At 41.5% G+C, this 22,168-nt stretch overlaps 1 protein-coding gene across 1 annotated transcript in view; it reads right to left on the bottom strand.

Annotated features, from left to right (window-relative positions):
* Nucleotides 1-525: 525 nt before the first annotated feature.
* Nucleotides 526-22,168, bottom strand: part of MYO10 (myosin X) — a 215,270-nt gene continuing 193,627 nt past the window's right edge. Inside the window, exons 33-41 of the mRNA XM_082234136.1 lie at nucleotides 21,421-21,578; nucleotides 20,300-20,423; nucleotides 18,387-18,684; nucleotides 9,897-10,104; nucleotides 8,917-9,053; nucleotides 6,787-6,907; nucleotides 4,265-4,720; nucleotides 2,661-2,852; nucleotides 526-1,590 (exon numbers count right to left, since the gene is read on the bottom strand). Of these exons, the coding sequence (XP_082090262.1) occupies nucleotides 1,480-1,590; nucleotides 2,661-2,852; nucleotides 4,265-4,720; nucleotides 6,787-6,907; nucleotides 8,917-9,053; nucleotides 9,897-10,104; nucleotides 18,387-18,684; nucleotides 20,300-20,423; nucleotides 21,421-21,578 (1,805 nt within the window). The 3' untranslated portion in view covers nucleotides 526-1,479. The remainder of the gene's footprint in view (nucleotides 1,591-2,660; nucleotides 2,853-4,264; nucleotides 4,721-6,786; nucleotides 6,908-8,916; nucleotides 9,054-9,896; nucleotides 10,105-18,386; nucleotides 18,685-20,299; nucleotides 20,424-21,420; nucleotides 21,579-22,168) is intronic.

Genomic DNA, 22,168 nt, shown 5'->3' with positions numbered 1-22,168 from the left:
GAATTTGATATTTCATGTGATTGTATCATTTGAGTTGTAGACTTTGTCCTGTTCAACTAGGTTTTGTAATAAACTCTGTTTTTGATGCTCATTGTGGTGCACCTTGAAAAAGCAGCATATAAATACAATGCACAGAGATTTGAAGCTTCAGTGTCTGCCTTCTCTCTCTCTGTTACGAATTCAGTCTAAAATAATGGTTGCCCTGTAGATTTTGCAAATCAAACATAATTAGAAGAATGCACTTGTAAGGGCAATGGCAGCTTGTTATTCCATAGTACATAGAGCCTATGAAGAATGTGTGAAATACCCTATAGGTTGTGGATAGTTTTCTCTCCTCCTCAAATCTGGCAATTTAGCCTATTTTAGTACTTTCCAGTTTTCTGCTGCCATTCAATTAGCACACAGAAAAAATTGAGAGGGGCATGCACAACATTAAGTAAGATATCATAATTTTTCTGTTTAATTTCTTTTATAGTATGTTCTGCATTTGGCAAGTTCCAAGTAGCATACCACAAGACCACAATATTAATATTTTAAAAGAAATGTTTAATATCTTAAGAAACCCAACTGTATAAACTGAAGACATATGATTGAATATTGCGCGGATAATGGCAATTCTGTATTAAGGGCAGTCTATAAATATAGTGTCTTTCAAACTACACGTTATGTATAATACAGCAGAGGTACAGAAATGCAGGTGTGTTACACACAGATGTAACAAAGAATGAAAAATTATCTAGAAGAAAATACAAAAATTATGAAAACCCCCAAATTTGTTAATAAAACTGGCTTATAAAGAAACTCAACATTTGGGACAACTATAGCTCTGGACTATTAAAATGTACAGAAAGACTGTTTACACCATTGCACATTATTATTCCCTTTTACTTTTAAAATATTGTGAAACGTGGAATAAAATTAGAGTTGACCCGAGTCATATGCATGCACACATATGAAAAAAAAGGGGGGGGGGAATCCAGCATTGCTATTAAAGTCCCTACGGGAAGCCGCCTGCAGCATTCCAACAAAGATGCTCTCTTTCCCTCCTCATGTAAGAACCAGCCAGTTAGTTAGTGCAAGATGGCTGCAAATTAAGGAGAAGCTAATTCAAAGTGGTTTATTACAAAACACAACCCCTCTGATAATCACAAATCAATGCAAGTTGGTTTTAAAACATTTTAAGGCACTTCTCACTGCTCAGAAAGCAGTGCATTAAGTTAAGGCATACATTATGTTATCTAGAGGTAACAAAGCTTTAGAAGGCTTGAAGCATGCTAGCCAACAAGTTTATGGGACTATGCAAGTGGCTGTTATTATTTCTAAGCTCGTTGAACACCACATGTTGAATAAAGATTCTCCTAGAATCACGGTTTTGATTGTAGCCTGAGAGGTGCCTCCAATCACCATTTTTTGAGAAACTCAACGGGTTGGCGGTGATATGTTCCAAAAGGACAAAACAGCAAGTTTCTCTCTCTGGTTTCACCTGGAGCTGCCTTGACTTCCGTGACTACTCACTGATCGAGAGGTGCTATAACGTTTTTTCACAATCATGCTGATGTAGGCTTTCATCAGTTTGGCAATGTCAACAACCTACCAAGACAATAACAATGCAAAACCAGTTAATGCACACTTCAGGCAATGGTCTTTGGTGTTGTGAAGAGCATATTTATGAGATTTTTACCTCCCGGCAGTGTGATGTGGTATACTCTACGAAAAGTTGGTACCCTGTTTCTTTTAGATTAGCACTAATTTTATAAATTGTCACAGAAAAAATCAGCTTGGCTGTAACACAGCCTATAGTTACAACATACAATTTGTTGAAATCAGCAAACCTTTTGGTAGTAAATGAAAACAGTGTGACAAAGGTAACTCTACCCAGCAAGCTATAAAATTGAATGGCCAATAGTCACATGAATAGAATGTACAAAACTGTATGTACACCTCTAAAAAATTTTAACCAAATGTTGGCAGGGCTGGTAGTCTACTAAGAATTAGGCTAGCAATTTTTTTGTGAAAACCTATACTATTGGGTGAAATTTATGAAGACCGTCCAGCTGTCTTTAAATAGCTAAACTAAATACAATTTGCCAATGTTTATCTTTTATTTTGAAGAAAAACTTTACACTTCCAGCCTGGACCTATATAAGATTACTTGGAGGTAAGTCTCACTGAGATTTGCTCCCAAATAAGAATACAATTCTAGAATACAATTCTAATCCCATTTACCTGGGAGTAAACCCCACTGATTTTAATAGGACTTACTTCAGAGTAGACCTGAGTAGATTCAGTGGGACTTCAGCAACATTACTCTGTATGGAACTGTAACCCATAGAGCTCAAGATCGCCGATTTGAAAATCCTACAGAACTTCACTTTTGAAGAAGAGCAAAGGTGCACACAAGCCTAACTCAAGTTTCCTATTGCCTCAGTCTAATGCATGCTTACCGGGAAACAAGTCCCACTGAGTTCAATGGAGCTTAATCCCAAATAAGCATGTGTAGGATTGCAGTTGAAGATTTTAATCCTGATGTGAAATTGTGCAGGTGAAAGGATCATGGAAGGCTTTCTATTTCTGAATACTGGCATAGTGGATTCGGTTTATTCATCCTGCTTATTTTAAAAACAAGGAAAGCAGAACTGAATGACTAGTTCCTTTCTTACCTCAAGTGTTCCAAAAAGCAGCTCTCTCTCATCCACAACAATCTTGTAGACATTAGCAAGGGGAGCACCAAAGGAGAGGATGTGCTCGTACTGAAATATTTCTAAAGGCCTTCCCTCTCCGCGTTTGTAGACAGAAACTGCATCAGCGCTGACACCCAGCCAAAGTTCTTGAGGGAAGCCCCCTTCTTTACACTGGGGAAAAATAATGTCAAGGTGAATGGTAGAAAACAGAAATGATGATTCCAAAAATGCAATTTAAAATTACACATTTTTATAGTATTTCTTTTAGCATACATTGCCCTTTTCTCACTGAACATGTTTAGTGAGGTAAATTATTCTGGGAGTAATCTGCCTGAGCCTACACAATTATTTCCATTGTCAGAGGAGAGATCTGAACATGTTTCAAAGGACTAAATTAAACACTCACCTTTGGGCCACAACTGGTTTAGAAAGGGTGTGCAATTAACTATTGCAGACTATTCTCCTCTTATAATTTCCTGCACTTGTACATATGAAGTCTGATTCCTTGTACAGACAAATCTAAGCCTAAATTACGCCAGACATTTACCTACTAATGTTAATCCCCAAAAGACATATCAAATGCTTGAACTATGTGGGGAAATGCGGCCCTTAAGATGGGTAGTAGCTGAGTGGATGGGTAAGCTGTTCCTCAGATTTATATACACACACTAATGTTTTACTGTTCAGTTTCCTGGCCTCTTAAGCACAGCAGCCGTTGCCAATTCCTCAGTGTAAAATGGATAATCTGGGATGTGGGTGCAGATTAAAGTAGGGTCTGATAATGTCACAAATGTTCAGCTCCTTAAAGCAGGGGAGGAGCTGGCATTCTCTTATGCAGTTCCCGAGGCAGAAGGAGGATTTGGGTGTGTGCAGGCTCGCAGCTCAAAACCTAGACAGCATCTTAAAAAGCAGAGACATCACCTTGCCAACAAAAATCTGTATAGTTAAAGCTATGGTTTTCCCAGTAGTGGTGTATGGAAGTGAGAGCTGGACCATAAAGAAGTCTGATCGCCGAAGAATTGATGCTTTTGAATTATGGTGCTGGGGGAGACTCTTGAGAGTCCCATGGACTGCAAGAAGATCAAACCTATCCATTCTGAAGGAAATCAGCCCTGAGTGCTCACTGGAAGGACAGATCCTGAAGCTGAGGCTCCAATACTTTGGCAACCTCATGAGAAGAGAAGACTCCCTGGAAAAGACCCTGATGTTGGGAAAGATGGAGGGCACAAGGAGAAAGGGACGACAGAGGACAAGATGGTTGGACAGTGTTTTCGAAGCTACAAGCATGAGTTTGACCAAACTGTGGGAAGCAGTGGAAGACAGAAGTGACTGGCGTGCTCTGGTCCAATGGGGTCATGAAGAGTCTAACATGACTAAACAACAACAACAAATCAAAACCTACATACCCTCACCTGTAAAATATTCAGCAGGAGAAGGCAGACAAATTTGCAAACCCATAGAACGTGACCATACAAGATGTGTTACTATGTGTTATACTACACATTGTTTAGCTGTAGTTTATTTTTTTATTTAGTCTTATGATTTTGCTGTCAGCAACACCCATGGAATTTTGGTATACTCACCTCTACGTCAAAGAGTGTGGACCCATAGCCAGGCCACTCCTTAATCAAACTCATGTACTTGATCATTGCTTGCTCTTGGTTCATTCCTTGCAGTTTTTTCCATTTATCAATCACATTAGTCCTGGCTGCGAAGATTTCCTCTTTGACCCACATATCAAGCATCTGATCCTCTTCCATCTTCTGCCTGCTGATGGAACTGCTGCGGAAACTCCTCCTCAGGGTTCCTTCTAGAAAATTGGCCCGCTTCCTCTCTATCCTCTCCGCAGCGGTAAATGTTTTAGTGGACTGGATAATACGGGACGTGAGCCTCTGCAGTGGGTAGACTTCTTCCATTTCTGGCATAGCGGTACTGGATGAAGTGTAGTCTCCTTGTAGGTATTGGAGCCGCAAGGCAGCAAGGACCTGGAGGGCTTCTTCAGGAGCTGGATAATGTCCTCTAATCACTGCTTCATGTGCCTAATGGAAAAAAGGAAAACAAGACGTTTACAGGCATGGAGCAGAACATTCTGAATCCTAAATTTGCTGCTGTAGCGTAGTGGTAATAAAACTGAACTGTGCACCAAGAAGGCTCTAGTTTCAATCTTGTTTCACCCATAATCTCGCTGCGTGGCCTTGGTCAAGCCACTACTTCTCAGCCTCAGTGCTCCCCCCACAAAAATACACTCCAGAACAAGGAAGGTAATATTTGCCTTACATAGCTTTTGTAGAGATTAAAACAAAGTAACATGTGAGATGCTTTGCAGGCTTTAAAATAGTACAGTGAAACCTCAGTTGCTGAATGCTTTGGAAGCTGAACAATTTGGAACCCAAACGCCAACAAACCGGAAGCGAATGCTTCCGTTTTCGAACGATTTTCGGAAGACGAACAGCTTCCTTGGCGCGTTTTTCATTTTTTCCCATTGTCTTTGCGGCCAGCCCATTGATCCTCGGTTTTCGAACTTTTCGGAAGACGGAACAGTCTTCCGGAATGGATTAAGGTCAAAAACTGAGATTCCACTATATACAAATATTATTTATGTACGTTATACGTTTTTGCTGCTTGAAAAAGCAGGAAATATATAAGAACAAGCTTCTTCCACTGGGGTACCTTTGGCAAAGCATAAAGAGTGCTTAAATGAAGAGAACCGCCAGAGGGCACCCCAGGCAGCATCTTCTCCAGGGAACGAACAAACTTATAAATACTTGCAAGCCTAAAGTTGGCTTTGGTATTGTTGCATTATAAAGGGTTCAGTATTATTTAATTGACCATAAGTACATGTGCAATTGTTTGATACAGATGTGACAAAGGAAAATGAATAAAACTCAAATGACAAAAAAGTTGCAGACATAATTGCAAAATATTCAGCCTGCCAAGTTTTATGATAGGTCATGCAAGGCTTTTGGGGGAAACTGTTTCTAATCCATGAATGTTTCATGAAATAAAAACATTTTTACTTTAGGTTCTGATGGTGCTTGGCTGTTCTCAACTTTATATGGCAGGAGTCCTGTGAGGTTGTTTGGATATAACTCCTCTAGAAGATACAGTGACAGGGAAAGTGATATAGCTACTTGCTATAAGTAATTCTCATGAAAAGTTACAAACGCATGGAACATATGTAGCCATTTTAAAAAGGTAAAGGGACCCCTCACCATTAGGTCCAGTCGTGACCGAATCTGGGGTTGCAGTGCTCATCTCACTTTATTGGCCGAGGGAGCTGGCGTACAGCTTCCGGGTCATGTGGCCAGCATGACTAAGCCGCTTCTGGCGAACCAGAGCAGTGCATGGAAACGCCGTTTACCTTCCCGCTGGAGCAGTACCTATTTATCTACTTGCACTGTGTGCTTTTGAACTGCTTGGTTGGCAGGAGCAGGGACCGAGCAATGGGAGCTCACGCCGTCGCGGGGATTCGAACTGCTGACCTTCTGATCGGCAAGTCCTAGGCTCTGTGGTTTAACCCACAGCGCCACCCGCGTCCCTATACCCATTTTACTGATGGGCAAATGACGTGGGATATAGGGGACAATACAGTACATTAACTATGGAAAATGCAGTGATAGCTTTGAAAGCATATTAGACAAATCTATGAGGATAGAGGCTATACATAGCTACTAGTCATGATGAACACCTTGCCTCCAAATATCAGTTGTGCAGCAACAATGGCAGGAGAACAGGGCCTCTGCTCCTGTGCCCTGCTTATGGGCATCTCACAGGCATCTGATTGGTTGCTGTGGGAAAATGGACACTGAACAAGATCAGATGCAGCAGGGCTCTTAATTTCTAGTGATGTAACAATCACGGCTTGCGAAACATGGCTGAGGAAGTCAGGAATGAGCACCACCAGGCTCCCCTCTCTCCTTGCTGATCTGCCTCAATCCAGGTCCATTTAAACCAGGAGTTCCTTGTTACGTAGGTAGGTGTCAATCACAGCAGCTTGCCTCTTTGATTTGAATGGAGTCTCTCTCCCTCTCCCTCTCCCTCTGTGTGTGTACCTCACATCACTTACTCTTCCCCAAAATATAACAACCTTATTTCCTCTCCGTACCTGCTCAAACATGAATGCAAATTCCACACTATCTTTTGGCACATGCTCCGTGTCCAGGAAGCAGTAGAGCTTGAAGTAAAATTTCCACGCTGTATTCTCACCTTCCGCAGCAGCACCAAGCCTGGGAAAACACAAATACACGGCATTTTGAATACAAATAATCAAATATAAACTGACAATAAAATCTAAAAGCTGTATTTAAGATGAGAGTTGAAACTTTTGCTATGTGGAACATGTGGATTTGGTAATCAGGATCTTAATCTATAGCTCAAATATAAACTTCCATAAACACCAGTTTATACATTCAGCAAAATCAAATAGTCAAATGTTATTGATAGGGTTCAGGCTGTAGAGTTGGAGTTGCATGTTTGAATGTAACCTCATGTATGTATCAGATTACAAAAAATGTATAAACTCTGTCCCACTTTATGATGCAGGTGCTCAAGATCAAGCAGGATTCAGGCATATTTAGTGGAACTGCAAAACTGAAGGGATCTTTTAGATTAAAATGATTAGGAAAACTACAAATTGCAAACTAGAGACAGATCCTTTGGTTATTCTATTAGGAAAATTAAGGAGGAGGAAGTACCCCCCCCCCAAAAAAAGACAAAATAATGATGGCAAATACTTTAGCTGCAGTAAGAATGGTAATGTCCAAGTATGGGAAGGGGGGAGAGACTACAAAATAATGAGAACAGGTTATTTGACACAGGAGTCTAATGTTTAAAATATTGCATTATTATTATTATTATTATTATTATTATTATTATTATTATTATTATTATTATTTTTAAAAAGCTCTGGCGAGGATCCTTAGACAAGCAACAACAAACACACCCCAGTGGCAACCTCCCACTCAAGCACATACCAGCCAAAGAACTGCATTTTGCAAAAAATGAAACACAGAGAATTGGGAGGATCAGGGAGCCTCTGCTGGGGCCAAAGGATGTATATGAGAGCACTGTGCTGCCTATGGGTATCATTGTTGGGGATGCCAACTCTAATGTTAGTTTTCCATCTGTAGGCAGGTTTTTGTTTCTTTAATAAGCCTATGACATCTAGCATTATGGAGCCGGCTCAGAGCAACTGATGGTCAAGTGAGCAAGATCACGGATTAATGTCTCACAGTTGAGGTCCTAACCAGGATAATACAAGGAATCAAAACCCACAGAAGAAATTTGATTCATGGGTAAAAACTTTAGCGGAAGCAAATACATAAGGTAACAGTAAAGGGGCCCCTGACCAGTCGTGGCCGACTCTGGGGTTGCGGCGCTCATCTCGCTTTATTGGCCGAGGGAGCCGGCGTACAGCTTCCGGGTTATGTGGCCAGCATGACTAAGCTGCTTCTGGCGAACCAGAGCAGCGCATGGAAACACCGTTTCCATAAGAGTGGTTCCTATTTATCTACTGGCACTTTGACGTGCTTTCGAACTGCTAGGTTGGCAGGAGCAGGGACCGAGTGACGGGAGCTCACCCCGTCGTGGGGATTCGAACCACCGACCTTCTGATCAGCAAGTCCTAGGCTCTGTGGTTTAACACACAGCGCAACCCACGTCCCTTAATACATAAGGTACTAGATGCAAATTTGAAGCAGGTTTAAAACCCAGTCCTCCAGCCCGTTAACAAAATATAAAACAGGACTGCTAGAGAAATGGGAAGGTGAAAGTACTGGGGAAGCTCTTTTTACTATTTGCCACAATTGCAGTAACCAGCTTTGCACCAATATCAGTTTCAGCAGCAGTGTTAGGAGACTGGTGCACAGATGAACTTTAAGCTGCCACTGAGATTCTGGGAAAACTACCTGTGCAAATGTGTTGTGACTAGTTCCTTTGTTAGAGATGTACCAATTGTAGAAAATTATACAGAAGAAAAGGCTTGGACAGAAGACAAAGTCCAAGGGGGGAGGGTTGCAGGTGGTAAGGCACGAGAGAGGAAATTTTAGGACAGCACAACACAAGTACCACAATGAATAGTGATGAAATCATTCCCAGGCTTACAAGCCCTTCATTAATCCCTCTTTTACAGGAGAGGGCAGTGGATGGGGGAGATGCCATTGATTCACGAAAGGGAAATTTAAAAGGCTGCGGTTAGGGCTTTTAATTGCTTACTTATTAGGAGAGGCACACTCACTTTTCAAACTTTGCCAAGACATCAGCCACAACGGTCCTGCTTTCAATGGCTTTATCTGTAGTTCCATTGTATTCAAACAAGGCAAACATATTTCTGCTGTCTTCCATGGCCAGACCCCGAATTAACTTTTCAACAACCTAGTAGACAAAAACCAAAAACGAGACAAAGAATGTTAGACCATAAAAGGTAAAAGCATCAATTAGCCACACTGAAGGCTAAGGTACAAATTATGTTCAAAAGCATACGAACATCTATTTTTTTCATTGCGCCTGCTTTTGTTTTTAACTTTCAATAGTCAACATTTCACATTCCAGGCTCTTTCTTGATAAAGCATTTCCAGATAATAGACTTCACGTTTTTAAATTGGCTAGAAACACCAATAACTGTTGGAAGATACACATATAGTACAGATTGACTATTCTTCTTAAGAATGTCCAACAACTGGCATACTGCAAAGTTTCTGCTCTTCAACTAAAAGTAGCCAAGCATAATCATAAAGCCAAATATGTAATATCAATAAAAGCATAGACAGAACTACCTCCAACCCAAAGCAAATTTGTTGTTACATCTGCTATACCACATTTCTCTCTCATACTGTTCCTCACATTTGGTCCTGCACTGTGATTTGCATGTCTGTACAAATCAAAACTGTTAGGGCCTCCTAATACGTTTCTACACAATGAAAAATAGGCAACATTCATAAACACTGCGTTTTACCCAGAGTAGATCCACTGAAATTAATTAACATTACTAAGTTGGGCCCTTTAATTTCAAAAGATATTCTCTGAGTAAAACGTCATTGCCTACCACCCTATATGCTTCTGCATCTCAGAAGACAGATCACTGACTAAAATTGTATGGTTATTAGTAAGTCACACAAAACTTTAAAGTTCAATAGGCCACAAACACACTGCACAAAATGGCAGACCCTCCACACCCTGAAGCTCAACCCAGGCAATCCAGTCCAAGCCTCATCTTACCTCGCCAGCAGTGGTGTGGGAGTTTATGGTGATCTTACAGGATCCCCCGCCATGACAGTAGACCGTGGATGTCATCTCTTGTCTGTTGATCAAGGCTTCAATTTCATCCCGGGATGGCACAAACTCTCTGCTTTTGGTTTTTTTCAGCGATTCATAAATGAAGAGGGCATACTTCTCCATTTCTGTGCCTGGAAACTGGTCACGCACCCTGTGGGGGGAAACCTTGAGATTTAATTGCTCCATGTTTTGTTTTCTTGAATGTGGTGGTTTGAAAAGCATTTAAGAGGCAATGGTGGGAGCATTCAGCCCAAGCAACTACTGTTGTGGCTGTGAGACCATTTTCACCAACCCTCTACAGTGGCACCTCATTTTTCAAACGCATCTGTAGTTGAACGTTTCGGAATGCCGAAAACCCGGAAGTGTCTCAGTTTTCGAACGCGCCTCAGAAGTCGAATAGAAAATGTGGCTTCCTTTTTAAGTTTTCCATTTTGAGGCTTCTGCTTCTGGACATTTCGGACCTCGAACGGACTTACGGAATGGATTGTTTGAAAACCGAGGTACCACTGTATATCAAAAGGCTCCTCCACCACCCCATGAATAGATCGTTCTTGCAAGCAAGATGGTGGCATAGAAAGCTCCTTTGTATTGACATCTTATATTTGCAGGCATGTTGATGGTGGATAACTGCACCCTGTCTCTGCCTTGTGCTGTTCCATCCTCCTGGAGTCACAGTTCTTCTTTCCCTCAAGCTCTGGGCAGGAGACTGCATATGACTCTCAGCTTGGTTACATTTCTCTTACAGTGGTGCCCCGCAAGACGAATGCCTCGCAAGACGGAAAACTCGCTAGACGAAAGGGTTTTCCGTTTTTGAGCTGCTTCGCAAGACGAATTTCCATATGGGCTTGCTTCACAAGATGAAAACGTCTTGCAAGTTTGTTTCCTTTTTCTTAACACTGTTAATACAGTTGCGACTTGACTTCGAGGAGCAACTCATAGAACGCAGTGTACATAGTAGCCTTTTTTGAGGTTTTTAAAGACTTTGGTGATTTTTGAAGCTTTTCCAAAACTTCTTTTGCAGCCATTTGGTAAGTTAAGCTTTTAAAACTTTTTTTGGGGGGGTTGGATTTTGGGTTGGGGTGTTTGGAATTCAAGGACTTGGTGTTGGGAAGGGGTTTGCAAGAATCTGGAAGCTTGTGTTTTTCCCCCTGCATTTTTATGATTTTCTGTGACCATTGGGCCACTCTGCTGTTTTTTTTAAAAAAAAATCTGGATTTGAATTTCTGTGTGCTGGGTGGCTGGGGGAACAGTTGGGGAGGGGTTTGCAAGAATCTGGAAGCTTGTGGTTGTTTTTCTGCATTTTTATGATTTTCTGTGACCATTGGGCTACTCTGCTGTTTTTTTAAAAAAATTCTGGGTTTGAATTTTGAAATGCTCTTTACAGTATGTGTGACTTTAAAGAGCACTTAATAAACTCTTGTTGTACCAAATTTGGCTTTGTTTGGACTTTTTTTTTTTATAATAATTTTTATTACATTTTTCCAAATTACAGAAAGAACAGAAGGAAAAGCAGAATAGAAGAAAAAAAGAAAAAAGAACATAAAATCACATCCATTTCAACAGCTTATTTCAAATTTCCATTGGACTTCCCCACATCTCCCGCACAATGCATTCTTGATAATAAAGTCATCAGCAAATTATACCCTTATTTCATGTGTTTCTTTATATTTTCAGTTGCAATTTAAGTTTAAATCTCTTATTCTCCATTTACTCTAAAAATATAACATGATATCATTTTTACCCATTTAAACTTTGATTCTTTCACAAATGTTATCAATTTCATAGATAATTAAATTTCATTGCTGGGGCTAACGTTCCAAATCATACGACGTCTTATGTTTCATACAGCTTATAATACTTTTGCAAATAGTCTTTAAATTTTTTCCAGTCCTCCTCCATTGCCTCTTCTCCCAAGTCTCGGATTCTTGCAGTCATCTCGGCCAGTTCCATGTAGTTCATCAATTGCGTCTGCCACTCCTCCAGTGTGGGCAAATCTTGGGTCTTCCAATGCTTGGCGATAAGAATTCTTGCTGCAGTTGTAGCATACATAAAAAAAGTTCTATCCTTTTTTAACACCTTCTGGCCGACAATGCCCAGAAGGAAGGCCTCTGGTTTCTTGGGAAAGGTGTACTTAAACACCTTTTTTAACTCGTTATAGATCATTTCCCAAAAGGCCTTCAATCTTGGACAAGTCCACCAGAGGTGAAAGAATGTCCCTTCAGCCTCCTTGCATTTCCAACATTTATTATCAGACAAATGGTATATCTTAGCGAGCTTGACTGGGGTCATGTACCACCTGTATACCATTTTCATAATGTTTTCTTTCAAGGCATTACATGCCGTAAACTTCATACCGGTGGTCCATAACCTTTCCCAGTCCTCAGACATAATATTGTAACCAATGTCTTGAGCCCATTTTATCATGGCTGATTTAACTGTCTCATCCTGAGTGTTCCATTTAAGCAGCAAGTTGTACATTCTCGATATTACCTTGGTCTTTGGTTCTAACAACTCTGTCTCAAGTTTCGATTTTTCCACCTGGAATCCTATTTTTTTATCTAGCTTAAAAACCTCATTAATTTGGGCATAATGTAGCCAATTTTGCACCTTATCCTTTAATTTTTCAAAGCTCTGCAACCTCCAATTACCTCCAATGTTTTCTATTATTTCCCAATATTTCGGCCAATGTGCCTCCATATTGGATGTTTTCCGAGCTTTGGCCTCTATTGGTGAAATCCACCTCGGGGTTTTACTTTCCAATAAGTCTTTGTATTTTTTCCAGACCATAAATATTGCTTTTCTGACAATATGGTTTTTAAACATTCCATGTGTTTTCCCCTTGTCATACCACAAATACGCATGCCAACCTAACGAATTATTAAAGCCTTCCAGATCTAGGACATCAGTGTTTTCCAATAAAATCCAATCTTTCATCCAGCAGAAGGCCGCAGCTTCATAGTATAACCTTAAGTCCGGCAGGGCAAACCCCCCTCTCTCCTTTGCATCAGTTAGTATTTTAAACTTTATTCGGGGCTTTTTGCCCTGCCAGACAAATTTAGAAATGTCCTTCTGCCACTTTCCGAAACAATCCACTCTGTCCACAATCTGCAAGGCCTGGAACAAAAACAACATTTTTGGCAAAACGTTCATTTTTATAGCTGCAATTCGGCCTAACAAGGATAGTTTCAATCTTGACCAAATTTCTAGATCTTTTTTAACTTCTGACCAACATTTTTCATAATTATCTTTAAATAAATTCAAATTCTTGGAGGACAGATTGACCCCCAGGTATTTCACTTTTTTAACAATGTTTAGTTCTGTTTCCTTCTGAAACCCCTCTGTTTCAGTAACCGTCAAGTTTTTCCCTAACACCTTAGTTTTTTGTTTGTTCAGCTTAAAACCCGCCACCCGACCAAATTTCTGAATCAATTCCAAAACTCTTTTTGTACTAGGTTCTGGCTCCTGTAATGTTAAAACCAAGTCATCTGCAAATGCTTTCAGTTTATATTGTTTCGCTCCGACCCGTATTCCTTGTACCTGCCGATCCTCCCTTATCATATTCAGCAAAACCTCCAGGACTGAAATAAACAACAGAGGGGATAGGGGGCACCCCTGGCGTGTTCCTTTTTCAATATGAAGTTCTTCTGTCACCACATTGTTCACTATCAACTTAGCTTTTTGTTCTGAATAGATTGCCTCTATTCCATTCTCAAACCCCCTTCCCACTCCCATCCCTTCCAAGTTTTTCTTCATAAATTTCCAAGAAATGTTGTCAAAGGCCTTCTCCGCATCAATAAAAATTAACACTGCTTTGGTGTTAATATTTGTTTGTAAAAGTTCCAGAATATCGATAATGTTCCTGGTATTATCATACAAATGTCTACCTGGGAGAAAGCCTGCTTGGTCCTTATGGATTACTTCATTTAGTACTTTTTTAAATCTGTTAGCCAAAACATCCGCAAATATTTTGTAATCCACGTTTAGGAGTGAGATGGGGCGGTAGTTCTTGAGTTGAGTCTTTTCAGTTTCCACTTTAGGTATCAGTGTGATGAATGCTTCTTTCCACGTATCTGGTGCCCTCCCTCCCCCCATAATCTGGTTACAAACCTCCATTAATGGTTGTATCAAATAGTCTTTTAAAATCCTATAGTACTTGGAGGTGAGTCCATCAGGGCCCGGAGATTTGCCTAGTTGCATATTCTGAATGGCATCCTCGATTTCCTGTTGTGTTATTTTACAATTCAAGATTGATCTCTTCTCTTGAGATAATTTTGGTAGGCCGTTATCTTTCAAGAATTGTTCTATCTCAGTTGCTTCCTCGGATTCTTGTGTGTACAGTTTTTTAAAATATTTCTGGAAACACCTTCTAATTTCTCCCGGTTTCTGAATGTTTTTCCCTTCAACTTCTAAGTTGGTGACATAATTTAATTTTTGTCTCTTTTTCAACTGCCAAGCGAGCAGTTTCCCACATTTGTTCGCAGATTCAAAAGATCTTTGTTTCATTTGTTTGATTTTCCATTCCACTTCTTGGTTAATCAATTTCGCATATTGTAACTGGTGAAATTTGATTTCTCTTAAAGTCTCTTTTGATTTTGGATTCACTCTTAATTTTTTCTCTCCATCACTTATCTTCTCCAATATCTTGTCTTTTTTACTATTCCAAAGTTTTTTCTTGATTGTATTCTGTTGTATCAGAAACCCTCTCATAACAGCTTTGCTTGCGTCCCAGATAATTCTTTTTTCCACCGAGGTATTCAAGTTAATTTCAAAATAATCCTTTAAAGTTTTTTGGGCCTTCTTTACGATCTCTTGATCTCTTAACAGGTTGTCATTCATTTTCCATCTGAAGGAGTCGGCAGTAGTAAATCTCATTTCCATTTTCAAAGCGTTATGGTCGGAGCAAGTCTTTGGGCAGATTTCTATTTTTGTAGTCTTAGGTGCCAGCCCTCTAGTTGCCCAAATTTGGTCGATTCTTGTCCATGACAGGTGGGCCTCAGAAAAGAAAGTTCCTTCTTTACCTAGGGGGTTTCTCGTCCTCCATAAATCAATTAGGTCCATATTGTCAGTTAGTTCAAAGAAAGTTTTTGGTAGTCTTCCATCTTTAGTCAGATTCTGATTCTGTGACTTATCCATCAAAGTAGAGACGACCCCATTCATATCTCCCATCATAATGATGTTGGAATAGTCCAGATAGTCCAGTAGTGTCTCATGCAGCTTCTTATAAAATTCTGATTTCCCCTCATTTGGTGCATAGATTCCTAATATCAAAACTTTTTCTCCTTGGGTCGAAATTTCAATAGCCAGGATTCTTCCTTGTTCATCTTTAAACAAAAATTTTGGTGATAGATTCTCTTTGGCGTAAATCACCACGCCTCTCTTCTTGACTCTATCTGATGAAATAAATTCTTGGCCTAATCTTTTATTTGTTAACACCTTCCTGTGTGACCTGGTCACATGGGTTTCTTGCAAGCAAATTATATCCAAATTCTCTTTCTTTAGGATATGGAAGATCCTTTTGCGTTTTTCTGGGGAATTCGCGCCGTTAATGTTCCAACTATACAGCTGCAGAGACATCCTGTGTCAATCTGTTGTTACTCTTGTTGGGTGTCTTCTTTTTTGTCCAAATCCGAGGGTGGTAACTCTTTTCCTGACTCTGGTGGTGGCCAAATAGCTGCCGCTCCTTTCTGCAAGTCTTCTCCGTGGTCGTGTAGGAACTTCTGGCTATCCTCTTTCGTTTTGATTTTTATCTTCTTTCCTTTGTATTTGAATGAGAGGCCTTGTGGGAACTCCCACCTGTAAGGTATTCCGTTACCTCTCAAAAGTCCAGCTAGGTCAGTGTAGTTAGATCTTAGATCCAGTAATTGTTTAGGAATATCCTTGTAAATTTGTGCTCTTCTGTCCTGGATCACAAGTGCTTTATTAAAATGTAGGTCGAGTATCTTGTCTCTCTCCTGCTTAGTCCTTAAAATAATCAAACAGTCTCTAGGTCTGTCCTTCCCGGCAACCCTTCCCAATCTGAATGCAGTTGTTATTTTGAAGTCTGTATCTTCGTTTATACCCCAGAATTTAGAAAATTCTGCTGTTAAAAAGCCAATCAAGTCCTCTTTCTCAATCTCTGGGATAGAGCGTAATCTCAAATTATTTTCCCTGTTTCGCAGTTCCACCAAAGACAGATAGGCCTGCTGGTCAGTAATATGTTTATGGAGCGGCCTTACCTCTCCTTTCAATTCCTCCACTTCTTTAGTTACTGCTTCTACTTTTTCATTCGCAGCCTCGGCCAATTTTCGATTTTCGGATACCACGTCCTTTAGGTTTCCAATGTCTTGTGAATGCTTAGCCACCTGTTCAGAAAGTTTGGTAATTGAGGATGTGGCTAAGTCAATTTTTGCAGTTTGGTCATCCACTTTTTTGTTCAAAATTGCAAATTGTTGTAGCATTTCCTCTAGAAGAATGTTGGATCCCCCAGCTGCCATATCTTCACTTGTTGATTGTTCTGATTCTTCAGCTGGGGTTGTTGGTAATGGTACAGCCTGTAGTACCGCAGGGACTGAAGATCTGCGGGCCTGGGAAACCAAAGTTGTTTGTACCAATTTGCCTTTCCCTGCTTTCGACGCAGCTCTTGTTTTTGGTTTACCACTCATTCCACACTCATTCCACACCTGTCTTTGGATTCAAGGTCAAGCTGTCAAAAGTTCCATGGGAAAGACAGGCCTCAGAGTGAGTAACCAGACCACAGAGAGACAAAACAAAGTCAGTTCTCAGGAAATTGTAAATCCCAAACTCCACTAGGGGGAGTGTTGTTCAGTTCATGAAAGAAGAAACAAAGTTTCAGTCGCCATTAAAGTTCCTACAGTTAGTTAAATTAATCAGTGTCTTTAGAGAAGATCTTTTCCCTCTGGCAGAGCCCTCTCAATTTTGCCACAATAGTTTCTTAAAAGGTGCAAAATACAGTTACTTAATTGTATCCACCGGTAATGCCTCTAAGTGTCTGTTTCAGCTTTGTAAGTGTATCCGCAACACAACTTTTTGCCCGCTGCAAGTCCGGGACTAGGGATTTTCAAGTCTTTAAAGTTTTTAAAAGTTTTAGCGGAGAAGAAACCCCAAGCAGAATAGACACGATCACAGGAAAATAAAGATAACTTGCCTTTCCCTTCAATTTCCAAACTTCTCCAGACGTATGCTGTCTCTCATTTAAAAACCCTTTTGTACTGCTTCCAGCTTGTCAGTTCCTTTGCCTTTGATCATTAAGCACCTCCGGGAGACGGACTTCCTTTTTCTCGTCTCCCGCTTTCAGCCGAATTCACAATTTGTAATCCAATCTCAAATAAATCCTACTCACGAGTAGTTGATTTGTAATCCAATGTGAAGGAAGAAAGGTCGGCGCTCATCGGTAACAGCCGCGCGGCTTCACTCCCGCAGAAAGAGCGATGAATCCACAGCACCGCTTCCCCTCCGCGCTTCCGGAGCCCCTTACGGGGTCCCTTCTTCGTTTTGGGGGTCGCTCTCGGTGCCCGCCGGATCCCACGGCCACGAGCTCACTCTGCTCGTGGTTTAACTTAATGGGTCGTCGCTTCGCCGTAGCGAACAACCCTTTCCTGCGGAGCCCCTCTTTGCTGCGCAAAGAGGACCGCCATTACTCGTTTCGCGCCGCCTCCGGAAGTCCTTGTTTGGACTTTTTTTGACCATAGGAACGCATTAATTGATTTTCAATGCATTCCTATGGGAAACCATGCTTCGCAAGACGAAAAATTCGCTAGACGAAAAAATTCGCGGAACGAATTAATTTCGTCTTGCGAGGCACCACTGTATCTGGCGTCTTTTCAGTCCAGCTCTTCTCTGCACTGAGTTCTGGCTCAGCTAGCCTCAGATTTGGCCCAGCGTTCCAACCTTGGGAGATACAGCCTCTCCTCTCTGCTTCCATCTCTGCTTCCTTGGAGTCCCTTTCCTGCTTTGCACTTTCATTCTCCCTCTCTCTGCCCTTGCTTTGTATCCTGGCCATTCCCTTATGTGGTGTGGCTCCCTGAGGTCCAGCCAGTCAGTCCTACAGCTGTCTCCCATCATCTCCTCCAAGATGCGTTAGTTTCCAGTGTTTGCTTGATGGGCCAATGGCAGAAATTCCTGACATCTGCAGAACCTGCTGAGCCCTGCTCTTACTCCCAACTCTAAGGGTGTTTAGGGATCTGTCCCTGTCCACAACACACCTCTCTCCAGGATACAATAGTGAGCCCAACATGAACTTAGAGGCAGGCTGTATACCTAGTTCAACGGCACACCACATGACCACTTTTCTCTCCAACGTCAGCTCCTGCAGATCACACCACTCAGTTAGCTCTATGGGTCAAATAAAACAAGCTGTGGAAGTTTCCTACCCTTGTAACCTTCAAACTATTGCATGGCCCACCATTGCGTGCAATCATCCATAGCTCCGCTTACCTTTTTAGGTGGAACTTCAGGTATCTGAGGATCCCGCGGCTTGGCAGAAACATGCAGCTCATGCAAGTGAGGATCTGCCAGCTGTACAGATTGCCAACGCTCCCCGGATTAGGCATTTTGCTGGTCTGCTTGATCAGCTGGCAGTAGAGCTCATCGCGCAAAGGCCGTAAATCATGCCCCGTCTGCAGAATACCCTGAATAATAGGAATGGGGTCTGACACGGACTCAAGTTGCTGCAGAGAATTAAAGATCTTGATAGCTTCATCCTGGAGGGTGGTGTAGCCTTTGTCTTTTAGCACTAGAAAACAGAACATGGAAGTACATCTCGCTGCTCAGACAATCAAACTATTGTCGTAATTAACATGGGGCAAGCATCTGAAACAGTATGTCTCAACAGGTGTGTTTACAAAGCTCCCATTTTCTTATTACAGTGGTACCTCTGGTTACATACTTAATTCATTCCAGAGGTCCATTCTTAACCTGAAACTGTTCTTAACCTGAAGCACCACTTTAGCTAATGGGGTCTCCTGCTGCTGTCGCACTGCTGCCACACGATTTCTGTTCTCATCCTGAAGCAAAGTTCTTAACCTGAGGTACTATTCTGGTTAGCGGAGTCTGTAACCTGAAGCGTATGTAACATGAAGCGTGTGTAACCCGAGGTACCACTGTATACTGGAACAATTAAGATACATAGTTTGCATAGATGTCCGAATGTCTGCCCTTATTCCTTTCTTCCTTTCTTGGAACTGGGTTATTTTGTCAAATATTTGGGTATCAATGGTTTTGCATCAAATGAGTTATTTTTAAAAGTTATCTGCAGTATCATTTACTGTTGCTTGGCTTTTTATTCTGAAGCTGCATTAACTGTTTTAAGATTTTGTCTATGTTTTATTTGTATACTTCTAAGGTTTAAATTTTTTTGTGATCTGGCCAGAGATGGGGAGGGGGGTATAAAAATCATATAAATTAATTAATTTGGAGCAGGGAGCAGTGGGCTGCAAAGTGATCCTGTCTGGCTCCTGAAAGTTCTGTGCAATACTGTATTGACCCCACACTGGGGAAGTCACTACCTCCTTCTCCAGCTAAGTTAGGGGAGCGCTAGCTTCCTCATAACCTCAGTCAGGCTTCTTGGGCATTGCCAAAACTTTCTCTCGTGAAGTGTATGAATGAACCAGCCCCATGCAGTTGGGTTCCAATGTTTATTTCCCTCTTGGTTTCACATTGCCCTTTCCAGCTTAGAATACAGATGGCGGAGAATTGGGAAGAGGTTCAGAAACCATAAAGAAGGCTGATCGCCAAAGAATTTATGCTTTTTGAATTATGGTGCTGGAGGAGACTCTTGAGAGTCCTATGGACTCTTGAGAGGCCCATGGACTGCAAGAAGATCAAACCTATCCATTCTTAAGGAAATCAGCCCTGAGTGCTCACTGGAAGGACAGGTCCTGAAGCTGAGTCTCCAATACTTTGGCCACCTCATGAGAAGAGAAGACTCCCTGGAAAAGACCCTGATGTTGGGAAAGATGGAGGGCACAAGGAGAAGGGGACGACAGAGGACGAGATGGTTGGACAGTGTTCTCGAAGCTATGTGCCTGGCAGTGCCTGGCATGCTCTGGCAGTGCCTGGCGTGCTCTGGCAGTGCCTGGCGTGCTCTGGTCCATGGGGTCACGAAGAGCCGGGCACAACTAAACAACAACAACAGAAACCAGGAGTATGATTTGGAGCTATGAGTTGGGAACAGCACTTGGCAGTCCCTGGCAACCTCTATTGGTTAAATATAGCAGCAAACTGATGAGAAGATTACTGTTAAGGGGATGAGCGAAGGAGCCAAGGCATCTCATCTTCATGAAATTGTCCCAAGACAAAAGTGGTATTGCAAAGGGAAGGGAATGGGCTTGAGTGTCCACAGGACTTACTGTTCAGGTTGATGTCCCCATATGGAAGTGGCAATAGTGGAGAATGCAGTGGGTGCTGTGTATAGCGAAGAATTGGGTTCCTCTTATAGATCTGCTCCACAACTTCGGGGTTCAGGCAGTTCTCCTGTGTAAATAGCAAGATTATTCACAGGCCGAGGATGAAAAACAAGTCTCCACTGAATGCTTGTGAAAGGTTAACAGCTCAAAAGGGAAATGGTTCTACCAGAAAGAGCTGACTTGTTTTGGAGCGGAATATAAACTTCAGGAAAAAGCACATCACCCACCCTCCCATGACCATTTAAGTATTTTTAGATATTAATAATGCTTTTAAATGTGTTACATTTTAATTTTATTTTATTTGTATTGCCCTGAGCTCCTCTGGGATGAAAATTGGAAAAAAATAAAAGCCATCACCACCAATTTAGAAGAGTTATAACCCACTAAAATAAACACTGTGACCCTAAAAATAAAATACATAAGAACGGAGAGCTAAAAAACCCCAAACCAGAGTAACATTAAACCATTTGTAGCAGCACAGTGCAGAGCTAAAAGAATCCAATATCATGAGAAAATAGGAACACGTTGACCAGTTAGTTGCCTAGAGGCTGAGATAAAGTCTACTGTGCTTGTTAAGGCTGCTGCCTGGTATCATGGGCCCAATTCACAAATAGAACAGAATGAAACAAAGATCTGGCACTCTCTTGATTTTTGTTTTATTTCCGAGTCCTAAATATGCAGAGCAGCATGAGCACCTCTTTGTGGTAGTACAAATGTGACCAAGAACAGTGTCACTACCATTGTCGTATTCCTCTACCTCCTATTGCAAGTGGGGACTGCAACAAAATGTTGCAGCGTGGAATGTTCTTGTTCAAGGTTCTAGCCAGTCAGCTATAGCTCTTTCAGGCTATACCACCCTCCCAGTTCTTGTTTTGCCTCCCCCTGCCTCTGCCACTAAGCAATTACAATCCTCACTGGAGTTTTCCCCACAAAACTTAATGAGTTTCTTCTTCAAACAACAGCCTCAGTTTTGGAACATTTAACAATTCTCTTTCTTTATGAGTGGAAAATAATGTGGTTGATTGTCTTCTGGAAGCGGTTTTATTCCAAGACCTTGACCCTACCTTAATGTCTTGAATGAGCTGCTGGGTGGGGGTGTCTATGGGTGCTTTTGTGTCGATCACATTCTGGATAGCACTTGACCAGCGAGTGGCTTCGTTGAGAAGTTTGGTATAGAGGCGGTAGCAGTGCTTGCGCCCGTACACGGTCACGTTCCAGTAACCTGAGGCAAGAGTAAATAAGAAAACACCTTGTTAATCTGATTTACTCAAACTATTAATAGACAAGTGGTGAAGGTGAGCTGTCAAAAATCATAACAGTGACGGTGGGTGACTCAAAGGAGTGCAGTTCATAAGTCTGATCTGCAGGCTTATTAATGTTTATAGTATACTACTTTCTTGAAGAAACCTGATATACTGTATCCTGTATTACTTAACATCATACAGATCAAAACAGTGCAAAGGCCGGTTCTCTACATCTCTGAAGCGTGTGCAAATTAAAACCACTTTAGAGGCCAATTTAGGAAGAATAGGTAAAAAGGTACCCTGACCGTTAGGTCCAGTCAAGGATGACTCTGGGGTTGCAGCACTCATCTCACTTTACTGGCCAAAGGAGCCGGCGTACATCTTCCAGGTCATGTGGCCAGCATGACTAAGCCGCTTCTGGCAAACCAGAGCAGCGCACGGAAATGCCGTTTACCTTCCCGCCGGAGCGGTACCTATTTATCTACTTGCACTTTAACGTGCTTTCGAACTGCTAGGTTGGCAGGTGCTGGGATCAAACAACGGGAGCTCACCCCGTCGTGGGGATTCG

This window comes from Podarcis vaucheri, assembly GCF_965113315.1.
Source record: "Podarcis vaucheri genome assembly, chromosome: 8".
Taxonomy (NCBI): Eukaryota; Metazoa; Chordata; class Lepidosauria; order Squamata; family Lacertidae; genus Podarcis; species Podarcis vaucheri.
The sequence above is the reverse complement of the archived record's forward strand: the minus strand, read 5'-3'. Positions and strand labels throughout refer to the sequence as shown.